A 20510-nucleotide genomic window follows, 5' to 3' on the forward strand; every position below is an offset into this window, starting at 1 on the left:
CCATATGTGAAATGAGTCTTTGAATCCAGTTTGTATTAGATCCATAAAGGAATTCATAAGAGTCTAATATTCTGTTTGTAGCAGTGACACTGTTCAAGCTGATATAGTTGCCTATTAGGGGTGTAATGATACTCATGTTTTCAGGTTGGATATGATTTTGATTCTGAGGTGAAGATTTCATTTGATTCCTGCGTTAATTCTATTTAGATAAATAATCATCTTTCTCTCTCTCTTTCTCTCAGCGAGTGTCCGCTCCTGTGTACGAAGATGTCCCTGCCCTGGCCGTGACCTCTGAGCCCTCAAGAGCTGCATCCTCAAATGATCCGGATGATGTTCAGTACTCCACCGTTCATTTCTCACACTCTCAGACGAAGGACGTTCCTCTCTACTCCGCTGTCCAACCGTCAAACTCTCTGCGTAAAGAAGAGGAAGTGCAGTACGCTGCAGTGAACACTGCTAAACCAAGAACTGCTCAGTAAGCAACACAAATAACAGTGAAGCAGTTTATTGTGACACACACAGCTCACTTCTTCAGCTTTCTCTGGAAATAGATTCTCTACAGCACACAGTGTGTCAGTAGCCACAGAAAAATTTAACCTTCAATTTCCTGCTTACTTCATACACTTTAATTAAAACTGTTTCGAACTCTAAACACAGATGATCTAAAATCTACAGCACATGAAGTTATTAAAGTCCCAGTAGGCACAATGTAAAATATTTAAAATGTTTAAAAACATAGGGGTGAGTCTTGAGATCAGTCTGATAGGCTCAGCGCCTGATGTTGGCAGTCTAATTGCTCCCTTTTCCTGTAGTAGTACATGTGTATACTGGATTCTGTACTGTATACTTATATGAAGAGTAGCATGCACTATACAGTATATGCTGGTGTAATATGCAGTATACAGTACACAGTATGCTATTTCGAACACAGCCAAGTTTTTCCCTTCATTTTCAAAAGAAAACTTTGTCCACACCAGCAGCATTTTCAGAAATGTATACATTCACAGGAGATAAAAACTACTTGAAAATGCTCACATGACGCCCCAGTAGGGGGTGATAACACCCCATAAAATTGAATGTCGTGCACCACAAGAAGAACATTGTGAGCGCACCATGCAAAATTTGTAGTGCTTTAAAATAATGAAAGAAAAACCTACCATCTGCCACGGGTTTGTTTATTTTCACCTTGGCTGCACCACTGTCTCTGACACATCCACACAGTCCTGATGGGGCAGGAGCTGGATTTTCTAGCTTTTCATCCCATTTGAGTTAGGATTTATTTGAAATCTGACTTTGGTTAATAATCATCAAGTCATATATCTTTAGAATGTGTCTTTATGTACAATATATGTTTAATGTTTGCAGATATGATGCCTCATTTACGGGAACGGAGCACAGTACATTCTGATGCCTCCACGCTGTGGTTTAAATGAGAGTTCTGAAATAAGTCTGTGAGAGAGGAAAAAAAATTACATGCTTGTGCTCCACCATGCCCCACCTCGTTGTGTATGCCACATTTACCTTATCATTAACCTTGATATCATTGCTTTGGATGATGCTTTCTTCCTCTCGGCAAGCTTCCTTCTTCCCCTGATCTTTATCGATTGTCTCAGCTAAGATCTGTGATTGTCATGCGTGCTACTCCAGCCAGCCCCGCTTCAACCAGATTATCTTCCACCCATGGACGTTGTTGCTTAGCCCATGCCAGGTCCCAGTGCAGCAGAAGATCCTGCCCCACCTCTTCAGCCTCGCGTTCCCACGCTCTACACAACAGACGTGGCAGCAGCGTGCCTGCAGGCCCTGTGTGTCCGCTTGCTTCAAGTATGCCATTTGCATTGTCCTTCAGGGTCACTCCTTTATCTCTCATCTCCTGCACCTCACATTTACCATCCCTTCTCTGTTCCACTCCTACTCTCTGGATGATGCATGCCTCTCAGAACTTAATTTCTGGTTCCTTCTCCTTCATTTGAATGGCATCACCTTCTACGAGGATGTCATCTCTGACCCTGAGCACTTACAGGTTTTCGCTGATGCACCTCCTTTTCTTGGTTTTGGTGGTTTGTGCTAGGTCATTGGTCTGCCTTTCTCTGGCCTGCTGAATTCTGCCATGTTTCATTCCGGTCTCTGGGAACTGTATCCCATTGTTGTTGCTACCCTTCTGGTCAGGAAACGTCATTCTCATCCACTCCGGTAACTCTGCTGCAGTTCACATTGTTAATAAAGGACGCTGTAAGTCTCTGACACTCCTGCTATTTCTCTTCAGCAATCCCTGCTAACCAAAAGACAATCACATATACTGTTTTGCTGTCATGTCTAGTATTTGTCTTTTGTATTTATTGTTCTATATATTTATTGTCTGGTGTTTTTATTGTTTATTCTGCACTTGTTTCACACTGTCATGTGTCTGCTGTCTGTAGTTCTGTGTAATGTTCTGCTGTTGTGTGTTGCACCATGTGGCCTGAAGAATGACATTTAGTTCCATTGTATACAGCAAGTTAAATAGAGGAAGTTAAATAGAGGAACGACAATCAAGACTGCTTGATATTTCTCCTTGCATTTTTTTTTGATTGATTAGATGCTCAGAGTACACATCATACTCAGAAATGTTCAATCTCTTTGTTCATCCTTGTTTTTCCAACCTCGCCATCCTCGATACAGACACCCTCCCCTTCACAATCAAACGAAGCAAGACCGATCAACTTGGCAAGACAACCCCCTCTACTTACTTGGATTACAGTTTCTTCACAAATTCTCACAAACGCACAACAAACTGACACACTTATTACCATCTTTCACTAAGTGGCTATCCTCTGCAACAGTTCTTATGCCATTCATTCAGAATTGGAGCAGTTTCCTCAATCCAAGATCTCAGACAAACTCACAAGAACTTGGCATCAGTCTAATCTGGAGTTTCTTTTGGGGTCCAGCTTCCTCGGCCACAGGAAAGCCACCCAGAACTTGCACAAATTTCTCTGAGTTTCCCTCCTCTGTCTCAAGCTCAGTTAAGGGCATGCTCCAAACTCACTAATAAAAAAAGTAAAGCCAAATTCAATTGAACTCCAAAATCACACCCATATTGCAGAGCACAAAGAATCAACCAATTATCAGTCATATTTCAGAGCTCTGCATGCTCATTAACGCCTTAAAATCACAGGCTTATTACATACTAAAACTTATTATTCAGTAACTACAGGAACTTCAAACTGGCTATGCTTAGGTCTTTTTTAGTGAATGAAAACGCTGCTCTTGTGTGGATGGAAGTCAAAAGCGCAGAGAAAAAAAGGTTTTCAGAAATATCCAGATAAATGCGAATAGGGCCTCAGTTGTATTGAAGTTAAATGCAAGGTAAGCATCTATAATGTGTCTACAGTGGGCAATCCAAATAAAATGTTACTGAACATACATGGTTAAATGTCCTGAGTACAACACTCCCAGCATGCTACAGCGCTCAGGCTGGACTCAACACAGTAGTGGGAGCAAACCAGGGCGAAATTAGTGAAACGAGCTCAATAAATAAATCTTAAGTCTTATTTATAACCTGAGCTTTTAAACACTGCTTCATGACTACTGGAAAAACGAAGCAGCAGATAGAAAACATGCAATCATAAAGATGTTACCGGTTTCAGGGTGTCATCCAGACATTACTCTGGCTTTGTACCATTCCTGTTGTGTCACTGTAAATATATATTGCTTTATTAATGTTCTGTTTAGTGAGGCAAAATGAACAATAATACACTGCTGGCCTTTGAAATCATATGTCTCTGAAACGTGCAGAATAGGTGGGTGATGATAGAGAGTGAAAACGAGTTTCTCACCCCAGACTTGGTATAAAGAGCGACTACAAAGAGCAGGTTTAAAGCATCTCATTAAGTGTTTGCTCGTAGACAGTCTTCTCAATAGGACACTGAGAAGACAGTGAGGGAATGCAGTCACAGTGATGAGAGCAGCAGATGGAGGAGGGTCGAGCGAGGGGTCTGGAGCCCCCAAAACACAAACGAATGGGAAGACAGACATCTGTTGCACACGGCTGATGGACTTCACAGACCTCAGCTCAACAGTTGGGATGTGTCATAGTCAACAGGTGTCTGCCCGCACTGTTCGACACCGTTTGCAGGAGTGGGACCTTTCCACTCTGTGTCTATTGCTTTGTCTCAGTTGACCCTCATACAGGCGTGTGCTACTGCAGTGGTGCAGAAACGTGCAGGATAATTGACATTGTACTGTGAGTCCCGCTTCAGGTTACTGCACCACGATGTGCATGGAGGCACTGCAGCAAAAGGCTCACAGAGGTACTTCGCAACACCATACAGATCCAGCACCAGACGTTATGGTTTGGTGTGCTATTGTGTTCCACTCACATTTATGCCTCATACACAAAGACGATACCTTGACAAGCCAGTGATACATCAAAGAGGTGTTGGAGCCTGAGGAGGTACCTTATGTCCTCTGGCACTACATTCCAGCAGGACAATGCTTGACCATACATGGCATAACCATCATGTGCCACTTCTTCCTCACCTGCACATTCATTTGATATGTCCTCCCATTGAGCACGTCTGGGACGCTAGAAACCACCAGCGGACACCACGGGTGAACTTCGGGCTCATATAGAGGCTCCTTGGCACAGCATACCACAAACACACGTCCAGCATCTCTTTCTCTGCGTGCCAGACTGTATAGAGGTTAATTCTGCCTGTGGTGGATCCACAGATTACTGATTACTGGTCTGCAAGCCTGTCGGAGCTGTATTTATAATCATGTGCAGTCTGCCAAATGAATATCACTCTGATGTCTCACATCTATCTTGGTGTTGCCATTTTAATGGCAAACAGTCAAGAAGCCTTATTAAATAGAGTATTATTGCAGATATTAAGAATTGTAAATAATTAAATAGTATAAAAAAGGAAAATACTGTAGAATTAGAAAATGTTAATGTCAAAGGATGTTACTGCTTTGAATATCATTGCAATGGGATCCAGTATTGAGTCACTAAATATAAGTACCCTGGCTTATGGCTGGATGATACGTTTATGCTTAAATATCGCATTAATAAGCCTGTCAGTAAATGTAGGCAAAAGTCTATCTTTCAATTGTAATGATCTTTAGTTCTAATCTTTGTTTTATCTTTATTTTTTATCTTTATTGTGTATTGTCCTAGTTATATATTGTCTTATTTTACTTATTTTTTCATTTATTTTCATTATATATTGTATTGCTGTACTATCTCTTTTTTGTATTAAAGGTTTTAATTGTTTTATTAACTAATTTTACATTGTTTATTTAGTTGTGTTAGTTTTGGTTTGTTTTAGTTGATTAATTTCATTTTAAAGACCTGCAGTGTAAAAAAAAGGCAAAAGAAACCATATTATTGCATATTTTAAAAAATGCATAGAATTAAATGGGATGAACAGTAGCATAAAAAAGTAGAATTGAGGGGAAAAGTGAGAATGCAAAGGATGTTGGTGCTAATGGGTTTGGCACCATCTACTGGTTGGTCAGTAAATTGCAGCCTCTTCTTGATTAAGGAATTCTGGGAAACTCACAGTAAAGTCTGAGTGCATTGCTGTGGGGAAAAATCTAAATATCACAGTAAAGTGCTGTAATGTTCAATATTAGCTTCTATATTTATAAATAATACCACTTACAGACCAACATACTGAAGTATCAATATCAAATTGACCATTTTAGTTGTTTAGTTTATTAGTTTATGTTAGTTTTATCAGGGATCATACACAACATAATTAATTTTAAATGAGAAGAGATGCTTTGCACTAGTTAGCTTATAAGCTGATTTCCATCTGCAGTTCCTGGGCAGATAAACATATGACTAATATTAAAAACACTATCAATTAAATATATAACCAGCTCAGATCCCCAACTAACCTCTAACCAACCCAACCTTTATTATAGCTACGTGAGGCTGCGCTAGTGTTAGCTAGTTTTATTCAGATAAACTGACTAAATTATGACTGAACCTGCACGCTGTGGTTGCTCTGTTCACTGAAGGTGAGTTAGATTGTGTTTTATTATTTACATTATCCAGTTTATGGTTCAATGTACTGCATTTTAGACAGACTAGCAGGCTGGGGAGCTGGTTTTGCCATGGGGATATTTTTCTTACAAAAATGCATGATGCTGAAGTGAAACCTGATGTATTTAAGTATTTAAGTATTAGAGTATTTCAGTAAGTTCCAGTAAACCATTGCTATTCATGCGCATTACATACACACACGTCTTGGTTAATTGTGAAATTAGTAACAGTGAATAGGTACAGTATTTTTGAATGATTATTTTTATCATTAAATATTATATCTGATATATCTAATAGTAACATTGGATAAATGGACCAGATTACGAATGAAACTGGGTCCACATTACTGCAGAGTAAACCAAGCATCACTCACAAGCATCTATGTCACTTTCCTGGACATGGATTAAGCCTAGTCTAGACACTCCTGTCTTAGACTAAACTACAGTGCCAATGGCTTTTACCTAGTCTAGGTTTAGCCTTAATCTGAGTGTGTAAAACTTACCCATAGGATCTTAAATATGCTGCTTCAATATATATTTTTTTTAATGGAGCAGTTTGTTTTGAGTTTAAACATAGGAGGGGTGGAATTAAAAAAAATAAATGAAACAAATTGAAATTAAGGTTGAGAAGATAAATTGATTTTATTTTTACTTTTTTAACTTTGAAGGAGATTTGATTAAAACATCACTGTTAATAAAATCAAAGAAGTGATTTTTGTATGGAGATGGAAATAAAAATTCTTTGATAAGGCTGAAAAATGTATTTAAATAAAAAACAAATGGTATTTTATTAACTGATTTGATTAAAATCATTTATCTATTTCTATTTTTTTTTTTACATTATCACATCTTGCAGCGTTTGTTGTTGAACTTCATTTTTGTTACTTGGCTCTTGGGTTTATTGTTCAACATTATTTCCACTGCAGGGCCAGACGGGAGGGTATGGAGGGTAACCGTTCCAGTATCATTTCCACACAGTAATGATTCGATACAGAACAATTAAAAACCGGGCTCAGCACAATTTGAAATAGACCACTTAATAAACATCAAAGATTCAATCTAGTAACAATTTCTAAACGTTAAATAGCGCTGATAATCAGGAGAGAGCAACTGGTTAGCATTAGTTTATCATGCTGCCAGCTATATATATATATATATATATATGTGTGTGTGTGTGTGTGTGTATATATATATATACCCCTCGGTGTGACATCCTCACTGTTTGTTCACAAAGGTAATTTTAGGTTGTTTTAATATCACATTTATGTCATGTTAACAGTGGTCTTCACTGTAAACACTGTCCACTCACTGTCCACTCTATTAGACACTCCTACCTTGTCAGTCCACCTTGTAGATGTAAAGTCAGAGACGATAGCTCATCTGCTGCTGCACAGTTTGTGTTGGTCATCCTCTAGTCCTTCATCAGTGGTCACAGGACGCTGCCCACAGGACGCTGTTGGCTGGATATTTTTGGTCGGTGGACTATTCTCAGTCCAGCAGTGACACTGAGGTGTTTAAGAACTCCAGCAGCACTGCTGTGTCTGATCCACTCAGACCAGCACAACACACACTAACACACCACCACCACGTCAGTGTTACTGCAGTGCTGAGAATGATCCACCACCCAAATAGTACCTGCTCTGTGAGGGTCCATGGGGTCCTGACCACTGAAGAACAGGGTAAAAGGGGGCTAACAAAGTATCAGAGAAACAGATGGACTACAGTCTGTAACTGTAGAACTACAGAGTGAAACTATATGGTCAGTGGAGCTGATAAAGTGGACAGTGAGTGCAGAAAAAAATGGAGGTGGACTTGATGAAGTAGCTGATTGGTGTGCGCTTTGGTACGGAACACGCACAAACAAAAGCAACAGCAAAACAAAAGTAGTTTCAATATAACAGTAGTTTATATTTCTTTTTGCACTGAATAATTATATTTAAAAATTTACCTGCAAAGACTCCAGCTAGTTATTGGTCAAGCAGCACTGCACAGATTCACTGATCTTAAACTAATTTTTCCCAAGAAGCATTTGGCGTACATGTTTTACAGATCATGCTTTTTGGCACTGTGCAAAATTTTAACGTACGACTGGTTTCAAGCTGCTGAAGGATTTACGAAATTTTAAAACATTAGACAAAAAAAATGACATTTACAAGACATGGATGCATATAACTATTCCCGAGCATAGTCCCAAAATATAGACCTTTTTTTACTTAAAACAGATGTTTGTAGACTTTTCACACAAATCTTTTAATAGCCAGCCCGACCAACATTCAACACACATACAAACTCAGTTACAAGCTGAGTCTCAATGTTATACTGACATCATATTATCAACCAAAAGGTAATCTGACATCATTAACAGAATCCAACATGAAAAAGATGTCGCATCAGTGTTACATCCCTGCTGGGTCTTTTCTTGGTGGGCTAGCTTGTGAGCATCATTGGCTACAGTTAATCAAACATTACATGCAATCTATAAGAGTGATTAATTTACTAGCACTGCTTTATCTGTCAAACTAAGTGATGAACTCTGGAAAAAAAATTCATGCTTTACATCACCTGTTATTTAGCCAAGTATATCAGAGGTGAGCTAGATACACTCTAAAAACTGACCATTCTAACACTTTTTGTGCCACTTTTTCTGATTTAACACTCTTTGTGTTCAAAATAAGACAAATTGTGTTGCCTCCAGCTGAAAACACTGATATGTTGTTTTAACCCATGACAATACACACCTATCTAGCTTTTCATACAACCTATAAACCTATGAAAAAGCATTCTTATATAGATGTTAATATTCACTCGGTTTATTCCTTTTGGTGACGTTTTTAAAGAGCAGCACTCTTTCCCCACAGCACTAGTACATGGTGACACACGGTCCTCATCACGCCGTTTCACCATGTTTATTTGCTGTTGTGAGGACTAAGATGGGGCAGAGTGGAAGGGACTGTCTATAAAAGCAGGTAGGACGTTCATGTAAACAGACATTTCCATACCAGAACATTCCCATCAGTCTTTCTCTGATATACTACATTTACACTGACTATAGTACGTTGTTACATCCACATACACAAAAGTAATTAAAACATAATAACCACACAAGATCAACTGACAACAATCACAGACAGACATGCATGAAATCACAAGGGAGGATAACAGTCCTTCCAATATTAACATCTGCCTACATCAGCTACATGGATTTAAATACAGCTATTTAAATATATCTACATATTTGAATACTTTGCTAAAATACACATAACACAATATTAAATTATATGAATTACATTTTTTAATACTTGCCGTATTACAGAAACTTTTTTTTCTTTTTGTTTTTCTTTACTTCTAAATTCAGATCTGACAGGTCAAGACAAGCTTTTTCACAAATTTGTATTAGAGAAGCAAATTTAAACTTAATTTAGAAGTTAAATTTTATCTCACAGCATCTTATCACAAGTTAGGTGATCCCAATACACACAACAGAAGTCATTAATTAATTCCATCATGTCTGTTACCAAGCAACCAATGATAAGCGCACAGCTGAGACAAAATCTGAAAAACAAAATGTATGTTACAGTACCGACAGCTACCATCTGTTAAACAAACATGGGAAAACAAAACTAAAGTGCAATGAACTGGTAGTTCCAGTAACCAAAATCAGAAGAGTGAAGAATTTGTGACGGCGCCCTCTGCTGTTTAAAAGGAGCGTCAAACCTTTTTCAGTTTCCATTTAAGACTTTCTGCCCACAGCGCTAGTCCTGCTACTAAACAGCCACACGTTCAGCTCTACCGCCTCATTTTTCGCCAACATCGCTGCAGTATTTGATCTGGCAAGATTTCATCAACATTAACTGACTGGGATTTTTGTTTTCTGGGTTTTTTTGAACTGCAGAAAAAAAAAGTAATGACATGTTAGTGAACTCGTCACTAGACAAGTTACCTAAAAATAACCATGTTCTCTTTTCATTAGAAGGGCCAACACTAGAAACCAAAGCCAGGGTTCTTATGTAATTCTCTTATTTCATGAAGAGTTTGGAGTGGATAAGATTATAAGTTGATAAACTTATTCCGTGTCCTAAATTTAGCTTAACTGAAGTTGGCATGGTGAGTAAACAGACAGTCAGAGCGAGGATGTTTCTGTAATACGACTCCGGATCATAACAGTCACAAGTCTGGAGTTTCCAAGTCTACTCTGATGCACTTGTGCGCCTTTAAAGTACCTGAATGTCTGTAGCTTTTCCCGCAGTCGGAGCAGGAAAACGGTTTCTCTCCGGTGTGAACGCGCTGGTGTTGCTGAAGATGACTCGGCTGACTGAAGCTCTTCCCGCATATGGGGCACTGAAACGGTTTCTCTCCCGTGTGGATGTTCTGGTGCTTTTTTAGTGTACTTTTGTCACTAAAGCTCTTTCCACAGTACGAACAGAAATACGGTTTCTCTCCAGTGTGAACGCGCTGGTGTCTTTGGAGATGGATCAGCTGATTGAAGCTCTTCCCGCACTCAGAGCAGTAATACGGTTTCTCTCCTGTGTGGATGCGCTGGTGAGCTTTGAAAGGACCTCTGTCCTTAAAGGTCTTCCCACACTCTGAACAGCAGTACGGTTTCTCTCCAGTGTGGATGCGCTGGTGTTTGTTGAGATTGCCTTTATCACTAAAACTACTGCCACAGTACAGGCAGTGAAACGGTTTGTCTCCCGTATGGATGCGCTGGTGTATTCGGAGGTGACTCTGCTGATTAAAGCTCTTCCCGCAGTCTGAGCAGTGAAAGGGTTTCTCTCCTGTGTGAAATCGGTGGTGAAGCTGGAGATGATTCAGCTGAGTAAATCTCTTCCCACATTCCAAACACTGAAAGGGTTTCTCTCCAGTGTGGATGCGCTGGTGTGCTTTAAGGGTTCCTCTCTCGGTAAAACTCTTCCCGCACTCCAGGCAGAGGTGAGTTCTCTCCTTGATTGTAATGCTTTGTATTTGTCTGTTGAATAAATCAGTGCTGAGAGTACCGGAGGAGCACGGAAGAACAACGGAGCTTTCTGCAGACTCCATATTTCAATGTGTAAGCTCTCCTTATTTCAGCAGTCTGACAGACTCCTCCTGGTGGTATCATCTGAGGGGTATGTGGAGGTGTATATAACCTGTGCGGCAGAGGTCACCAGGAGCAGGAGGTCACTCGACCCTAGAGAAAGAAGAAGAGACAAAAACAGTTGAATATGAAGTTAAACTAAGGTATTAGGTATTTCTGGTGTTTAACATAATGCAGACAATGTTAACTTGTTTCTGATCAATAAAACAATAATGATATAATAAATAAATGTCAAACAATTACAAAACTCCCACTGCTAATAGTTTAGATTTAACTGATGATGCAAACCATGTTGCTGTATTTATTTAATTCCAGAAAAGCAGACTGTTCAGGCAATGCTGGGGCTACTATTCACTCTTAAAAGATGGTTCTTCAAGGGTTCTTTAGTGAAGAAAATGGTTCCATATAGAACCGTGAACACTAATAGAACCCTTAGAACCCCTTTCATATTGATGGAGAATGTGCTGTGTATTTAGCCCCAAAAAGAAGTTCTGCTACTGTTACAATGTCAGGCTTGTAAGAGTAGAGGAACCCTTTCAAAAAGAAAAAGTGCTATATCGAACCAACTACAGCACATTCACCATCAATCTGAAGAACCATTTCACATGCTGAGAACCCTTTAATCATGCAAAGGGTTTTTGAGTGTTCATGTTTCTATATAGAACCATTTTCTTCACTAAAGAACCCTTGAAGAACCATCTTTTTTTAAGAGTATATTAAAAGGTTTGTATTCTTTTTACTTTACTGTATTTTGCGAGTTCAGTCTGTGACTTTAACATGTGGTGTTAGTATGAGGGGAGACTGACTGAGGGAGGGGAGAGACCTCTGCTTATGACAACTGCAGGTCTCCAAGAATATAAAGTTTGTTTCAGTAATACAGTATAACATTATATATATATATATATATATTATGTTTCTTTCTATGAGATATGGTTCTTCAGCTTGGAGAATGTGTTGGCTCTTTTATTGTTGCAAGCCTGCCATCATAGCAGTATCAGAACCTTTTTGGTGTTTATAGAACCCTATATAAAGGCACCAATGGTGACTTCCACCCCCTAAGCATGATTTGTCTTCCTATTACAATGCTAGTATGGATCCAATCAGCCATGGCTTATGACAGTGAGCTACGACTGCGGGGTCTCCAAGAATATACAGTCTGGGACTGAAGGAAAATGAGATTTCTGTAATTTCAAAAATATGATATTGAACGCTGAACCAAAACTGCTGGACTTTAGAACAGGACCACAGAGCACGTACCATGCTACCGTCCCCATCTGGACAGCACCAACATTCAGATGAAGACCAAGCTTATGTAATCTCCATAGTGTGCAGTAAAATTGATGCAGAATCTTGAACCGTATTAATCTAAACGTTCTTGCAATATGCTGTAAAGTCCTGCCCCACTGTTCATCATCTAGTGGCAGGTTCAAATCCTTTACCCAAGCTGTCCTGAGTCCTGCCTATCTGGGCAAGATACACTCCTGCACAGACTGATCAAAAGGTTTTAACGAGTCTTGATCTTAAATATCTCCCATAGCTAAGACACCACAATCAACCCACTCCTCCCATAAAACAGGGGATTTCACAACACACAGCTTTGGATTTAGTCAAATGCTAGAAGATCTAATTAAATAGGGATTACATTTAAATATACTGCTGATAATGTCAAAACCTAATTATCTGTATTAAGATTTGATTAAATTATCTGTATTTACCCAAATCAAAACCCCTACTGTAGCAGATCAATGACTCCCAAACAGCATTTCAAATCCAGAGACAAAACACTGTATAATGTAATCATGCACTCACCGGATCCTTCAAACAGGGCTTAAAGAACACGATCAAAACACGATGTTCTAACGACGCACAGAGAACATGAGGTGAAGATACCACTGATGTCACCAACATCCGTGACAGACTGTCCTCACCTACATATGTTTGCACATTTTGATCCACACATTCTACAGAGAGGCGTGTACGCATGTGTTCCTCTTTTCCCTACACTCTTAAAAAAGATGGTTCTTCAAGGGTTCTTTAGTAAAGACAATGGTTCTACATAGAACCATGAAAACGGAAAGAATCATTTCGTGCCTAAACAGCTCTCTGCATGGTGAAATGATTCTTTTAATGGAGAATGTGTTATATTGAGTTCTATGTAGCACTAAAAAGGGTTCTGATACTGCTATGATGTCAGGCTTGTAACAATAGAACCAACACATATTCCATCAATCTGAAGAACCATTTTCCATGCAAAGAACCATTTAAGGTGTTATATAGGGTTCTATATAGCACTAAAAAGGGTTCTGATACTGCTATGATGTCAGGTTTCTAACAATAGAAGCACGAACACATTCTCCATCAATCTGAAGAACCATTTCATCATGCAAACTGCTCTGAGCGTTCATGGTTCTATATAGAACCAGGCTTTACTGAAGAACCCTTTAAGAACCATCTTTTTAACAGCATTTTCTTTCACAGTATTAAGATGCTGTAGACTGAGATCGGCACGTTTTACACTATATTACTGAAACACTACCATTTAGCTGAATAACGTAAACAATAACAACCGAACAACAACAATAACACTAGTCAGTACACAGTATGTACACATCCTGGATCAGTCAGTACTGCCTCAGTACTGCCAGAACATTCTACAGATAACAATAAATCAATGCAGTGGGGGTGTTGGGGGAGGGGTCCTGATCCCTCATATCGATGTATCGATTATCTGCACTCACCAGTGTTCATGACTCTCTAATACAGCAGATGCGGCTCAACGCGGCCTGTAAAGCAGTTTCTGCTGCGTTCTGATGAATAAAACCGTCCGCAGGAGCGAAGCTTTCAGAGACAGACCGTTTATGAATGATATGCACTGTGATATCAATGATAACCGCCTCCTCAGATCAGTACAACACAGGTAAACACGCAGGATGAGCCTCTGGGTCCAGACAGAGACGATCGAGACAGCTCCTCAATAACACCCTGTAACTCTGCTCTAGATAACAGAGCTGATCAGCACAGCACCGGGAACCTGTTATCAGGGTTCCGAGTCAGAGGAGCCGAGGAGCTAAGGCTAACAGCGCTCGGGCTGGGCTGGATGAAGCTCCTCTGCTGGTGAAGATGTTCTCCCTGATTTAGGTCTAAAACACCTCCCCAGACGGTCCTCCGAGGGTTAGAGCCCAGCGCGGGGTGGATGGGGTGATGACCGCTGTCCTACCTCAACCTGAGCCGCTCCTCACTCCGTCCTGCGGCTCCGAACAAGCGGACCTGCTGCTGCTGCCGCTGCTGCTGGGTTCTTTGGCGGTTGGTAAGCCTGCTATACTGTGCATTAGCGCCCCTTACTGGACTGGAGCACCATATCAGAGTTGAACACTGACCTTCTGAATAAGAATATACAGTCAGTAATACGAGACTGGAGATAATTACCTATTAATAATAACAATTTAGAGGAAAAATAATTATAAATTTTATTAACCTCTTCAGCTCCTTGAGACCACCGGTGGTTCAAAAACGCACCTCGTCATATTCTTCATAACTTTCATATTTCATAAGCTACATTCTAAAGGTGGGGGTCGTATGAGGCTGTAACTGTCTTCTTTCCAGTCAAATAGATGGGTGATGTAATTTTAAACCCTTATAATAAAAGAAGCTGAACTCAGTATTTTTTTTTCTACTGAAAGTCGACCCATTTTCCCACAAATCTGGGCTATAAACTATAAACAGATGGCGTCTCTTCAGTGATCTGCTCTGTAAACATTACTTTTATAAAATAATACAAAGAGCGTCTAAGATTTTTTTCTTTCAGCAGTAAATTGTAAGAATATAGCAATATGTGTATGATCATAAAACACGTTCTGTTAATTTGAAGGGAACTTTTACAAATAAATAAATAAAATAAAATAAATTGCATTTATTTCATGCAGTTACTGAATAATTTGCCTTACGATTTGGTCATGAAAATTCAGATGGACAAACCAAAACATACCCCGGAGCATAAGAGGTGAAACAGCCCTGTTTTTTCCAGAAACCTTATCAATTTTCCTTGCGCATTCCCTGTTTTATCTTATTAACAATTAAGAGGTTGTTATGGTTCCCAATAAACCCTGAAAACCTCTTTCCTTTGGTTTTCACTGTATTAGGACACAATCTACCGTCTCAGGCTGCTCACAGTATAAACAGTGACCAGTTAAATATTTTCCAATTTAGTTCACAATATTCAATGTTAATATTCATAACTACAGTCTCCCTTTTTCTTCTGCTCAGTTATCACTCACATAAAAAATGTAATTGTAACTTAATCCAAAGGATTAATATATTAAATGTCATCTGATTACTCTCCGTTTCTTTTGGATTACTTGTCATTAAGAATGTATAATTAAACAAAGAAATTATTCAATTAGACTTGTTTAACTTAACACACGCAAAACACAAACACTGCAGTGTTTATAAACAGAATGACAGATTATAGATGACAAATGTGTGCAACAGTATAATTTGTTTGTAATGAGTTTAGACGTCTGTACTCAAAGCTTGAAGTTCAGAAATCAAGCTTTGTTCCCCAAGAAAAAAATGTGATTTCAACAGGAAGATTTTAAAATTTGGTCACTGAGACTAAAACACGGGGGGAACCAGTGATTCAGTACATCGGATCAAATGCAATATAGTTAAACGACACTGCTCTCCTGGGACGTTTCCTTCTCTGCATTATTTGTTAAAAGTCTGTTGATTTTCATGCCAAAATCAAAAGATCAATCTGGTTGAAATGTTTTTGAGACCCTCATCAACAATAATCATAATGGAGATTATTCTAAAAAGTAATCTGTAGATCTAATCAGCTGTCAGCTTTTCCAGCGGCTCATAGGACGTGGTGTGTTCTACGAGTTTAAAAAGACATTAACTTCACACAAAAACTAAGAGGGATCTGATAATCATCTTAGTTAAAATAATGATCATTTGCACAAATTAACATTTTGCACAATCATACAAAACCTAGGGCGGCACAGTGGCGCAGTGGGTAGCGCTGTCGCCTCACAGCAAGAATGGCCTGGGTTCGATTCCCGGCCGGGTGACCAGGGTCATTTCTGTGTGGAGTTTGCCTGTTCTCCCCGTGTCTGCGTGGGTTTCCTCCGGGTACTCCGGTTTCCTCCCACAGTCCAAAAAACATGCAGTCAGGCTGATTGGACATGCTGAATTGCCCCTAGGTGTGAATGTGTATGTCTGTCTGTCTGCCCTGTGATGGACTGGCGACCTGTCCAGGGTGTATCCTGCCTTCCGCCCAATGACAGCTGGGATAGGCTCCAGCGACCCAGAAGGATAAGCGGTTTAGATGATGGATGGATGGATACAAAACCTACTGAATAAAGAAACCACATGTGAAAAAGAAACAGACTTTACCACTCGCGAGAATTGACTGTTTCCCATTTCAGACTGTTAAAACCAGTCAGGTTAAGGTTTTCAGAAGTTTGATTTGTAGCCAGTCAAAATAGAATTTTACAGAGCAACAAATGAGAAAGAGATCAGATCAGACCAGATCAGATCAGATCAGATCAGTCTGCTACAGTAGAGTCTGGTGATGTGGAAATCCAGATTAAGTGGCTATTCGTTAGGATCTGTAACGCTGCCCGGGAGTCTGAACAGACTGTTGTTCTCATTGGCCAGGATTTCATTCAAACGTTTCACTAATGTTATGCACATTTACAAAAATTTAGCAGAAAAAAGCTAATTACGTCGTGTTTCCATCCTCTACAGTTATGAGAAAATACAATTAGCGCCCCCACCTGGACTACAGGGGAGCCACACTAATACAGTTAGCGCCCCCACCTGGACTGCAGATGAACTCTAACTGATATGTCACGACACTGTGAGCCAGTTTCCCAGACCCAGATTAAACCTAAAGGCATAGACTAGGATTTGTAATGGTAAAACACCACCGACACTGCAGTTTAATCCAAGACTAGGCTTAGTCTATGTTGAGAAAACCGGCATACTGACATGATGATCAGCTTATTATTTAATTAAGTATGGGCAATAATTTAAGTAGTAACTTGGTCAGTTCATCCTTCCAACAATGTACTTGATGTACTTTTTCTGTTGGAGATATTTTCAGTATGTAAATAATTAAAATAAGAATGCAATAACACTCATTTTACAGTCAGTCAAACCCAATGTCAACTTGCCGAATTACTATAATATCAGACATATTACACGTTTTATTAATTACATTGCTACACATTGATATATACGTATCAATGCTCATTAGGTTTCAGGGCATCATGCAAAAGATTTTTTATTATGAGTGGTCATAACAAAAAAAAAAAAGAATGGAGGTAAAGTAGGAAATATGCCATCTGATGGTGAACACGAAAAATAACCGCATGGCAAAACCAGCTCCCTAGCTTATAACAAAGACAGAGTTTAAAGCACATGTGACCATAAACTGGACAATAAACAACACAATCTAACTTACCTGTGAATATGGCAATCACAAAATGCTAGTTTCAAATTTGGTCAGATTATCTGTGTAAATAAAACGAGCTAACACTAGCGCAGCTCCGTGAGGCTCTAACAGTAAAATAACTGAAATGGTCGTTCTGATAATCCCAGCTTCAGTATGTTGGTCTGTAAGTGGTATTAATTATGAATATAGAAGCTGATATTGAACATTTCAGCACTTTACTGTGATATTTAGATTTTTCTGGGTCCACAGTCAGGAGCAGTGAGGACCCACAGCAATGCACTCAGTCTTTACTGTGAGTTTCCCAGAATTCCTTAAAGGAGAAGAGGCTGCATTTTACTGACCAACCAGTAGGTGGTGCTGAACCCATGATATTAATCACACTGTGCACACAACTCTACTCATTACTGTTCTTCTGTTACTCTGTAGAACCCAAACAATGCTCTCTAAAACCCAGCAGTGCTTTCAGTGCTTTATTAGAACGAAACAGCCGATCACAGTGAACATCATTTAAAGGAAATTAGGCTCTGATTTCTGATTCATGCTGACTTTAAATGTTTGAGGTTGAGGTAAATGAGGTGAGGCAAACTGCACCGCTGTGTACAGTAGATCTGTTAGAAAAGCAGAACAATAACATCCTTTACATCCTCACTTTCCCCAATTCTACTGTTTTTATATTACTATTGTGGTCCTATTTAATAATTTGCATTAAATATGTGCAACATTACTGTTTTATTATTCATTTTGCCTCACTAAACATTATATTAAAGCAATGCATATTTACAATGAAATAATACTGTTCAGTAAAATAGTAATAATAATAATAATAATTAGCTCTAAGTGCTTTACATTGTGAACTTAAAACATCAGAGAAAGAAAAGAAACAAAAGTTAGTCAAATAAAATTGGTAAACAAGGTGCAACAAAAATCAGCAATAAAAAAAAGAGTTAATGAAAACAGTTCAAACAATTAAAAACAAAAAAATGATAAAAAGTACAATAATTAGAATAATATAAGTAATGTAAAAGTAACATTACAGTAAAAGTAAGGAAAATAATAAAAGCTAGTTAAACGCTAAAGTGATAATTTGTTGTACAGTATTTTAAAATCAGTGCATAAAAGAAGACGAATGTTTATTGATCATGTGTTTCAGATCTTTGGTGCATAACAAAATCAGAAGTCTGCTTCACCCCTTTTCCTAAGTGTAATTAGTGGAAAATGGTGAAGGCAGCACTGGATGATCTCAGAGCTCGATGTGGATCAGAGTTTATGAGGCTTTCAGAGACGTATGAAGGAGCTGCACCACTAAGAGATTCAGGAACTACTAATAAAACATTACAGTCAGTTCTAAAGGAAGCAGCCAGTGGAGTGATGATAAAACTGCTCTATATGATCTCGTTATCTAGTACGTGTTAATGTTCTCGCTGCTGCGTTTTGTACAAGTTGTAGTTTGTTTGCTTTTTTTTTTTAAATCCATCAAACACTATACAGTAATTTTATTTCACATTCTGTGCTGCACTAAACCTAATTAAACAGGACTAATTAAGCTCTCTTTGTAATGAATCGTGCAGTTGGTCAGTGTTAAAGTACAGTATTCACAAAATACCCAGAAAAGTACATTGTGATGAGATTTACGAAAATGATAAATATCCTCATATTGTTCACCAATATCGGTTCGTCTGCTGGAGAGGTGGGAGCTTTTATCTTCTCACGCTCTTCTGGACTGTGCTGTAGATCGGAGTTTCATCATTCCTGCAAATTTTAGCAACATTGAAATCATATTAGTGTTTCCTTTTTTTAGTGCAAAGGAGGAATTTCACATATTTCATAAACATGTTCTGAGGTGCTAAACGCCTTTCAAGATTAATCAGTTTCTTCATTGTGATTTGTTCAGGAAAAACAACACTTTTACATTCAGTTCCACAATAATAAATAAAAGCTCATGAGGAGAAACTGCACTTTGTGCAATTCTTCACTCCCTGGGTCCTTCACTGGTGTCAGAAGTGGGAAATAAATCACATGGGTTCAACTGGCTTGTTGATTCTAAGAGATCTTAGAAATCATCATCGCATATTAGCTAACCTAGCATGTCATCAAGCTAGCTGATCTGACTATCTGCCTGATGTCCGTTCAACCAGCCATGCCAGCATTCCCTGGATGCACGTTCAGCATTGAAGTGAATAAAAACCTTTATGGCATCATGAAATAAAAGCTGGATAAAGCTTTTAGTATGTTTGATATCAATCAAATGTGCTTGTTAACACTTTTTTTGGTTAACTGTAGATACATTGTAGACGCTTACCTTGTATTTAATTTACATGCAAGTAAATATCTATTAAATTCAACTTAACTTTCCTGAACCATAACTGTGCCCATAACTCTAATCTTAATCTAATCTTCACCAGAGAGTTCGTTAATAATAGGTAATCTATAAGGGGTTATTAAAAAGAAAAAGAAAAAAAGTGGGACTGTGCGCTCATCAGAATATCAAAACTAGTGAGGCACAATAATATAAGAATATCTGCAGATATTTGCTTAAAAAAATTATTGGCATCGGACCCGTGTTTAGGATTGGCTGATGATATTTCAAACTGTTATTTGATGATGTAGTTATTGAACAGAGCAGAACGTTTGTGATGCTGGGCTACTGCAGTAAAATATCTACATTTTATTTATATTACATTACAGACGTTAGATTTCTCAGTAATGCAAACTCCAAAGCGGTGAGTGGAAAATGTCCTTCATACTGACAAAGTTTCTCTCAGCCAGCAAATAACTGATATTAATTCTGCTAGGTTAGTATGTATAAGTGTATGAAGTAAGCATGAAAATGAAAGTTGAATTTTTCTGCGGCTGCTGACTGTCTGTGCTGTAGAGAATCTATTTCCAGAGAAAGCAGAAGAAGTGAGCTGTGTGTGAGAGAGATAAGCTCCACTGAATTATTTATATTGC

At 38.7% G+C, this 20510-nt stretch overlaps 1 protein-coding gene across 2 annotated transcripts; it reads right to left on the reverse strand.

Annotated features, from left to right (window-relative positions):
• Window positions 1-8199: 8199 nt before the first annotated feature.
• Window positions 8200-14421, reverse strand: LOC118811780 (zinc finger protein 239-like). Of its 2 annotated transcripts, none has more exons than XM_036576248.1 (2): window positions 14322-14421; window positions 8200-11197 (listed from the first exon to the last, which is right to left on the reverse strand). In XM_036576248.1, exon 2 carries the CDS (start codon window positions 11065-11067, stop codon window positions 10195-10197), a length of 873 nt encoding a protein of 290 aa, XP_036432141.1. In that variant the 5' UTR covers window positions 11068-11197; window positions 14322-14421; the 3' UTR covers window positions 8200-10194. The 2 variants fall into 2 exon arrangements, with proteins under 2 accessions (XP_036432141.1, XP_036432150.1); XM_036576257.1 differs by having other exon boundaries at window positions 13843-14388.
• Window positions 14422-20510: the final 6089 nt, after the last annotated feature.

Source organism: Colossoma macropomum, unplaced genomic scaffold (genome assembly GCF_904425465.1).
Source record: "Colossoma macropomum unplaced genomic scaffold, Colossoma_macropomum, whole genome shotgun sequence".
Lineage (NCBI taxonomy): Eukaryota > Metazoa > Chordata > Actinopteri > Characiformes > Serrasalmidae > Colossoma > Colossoma macropomum.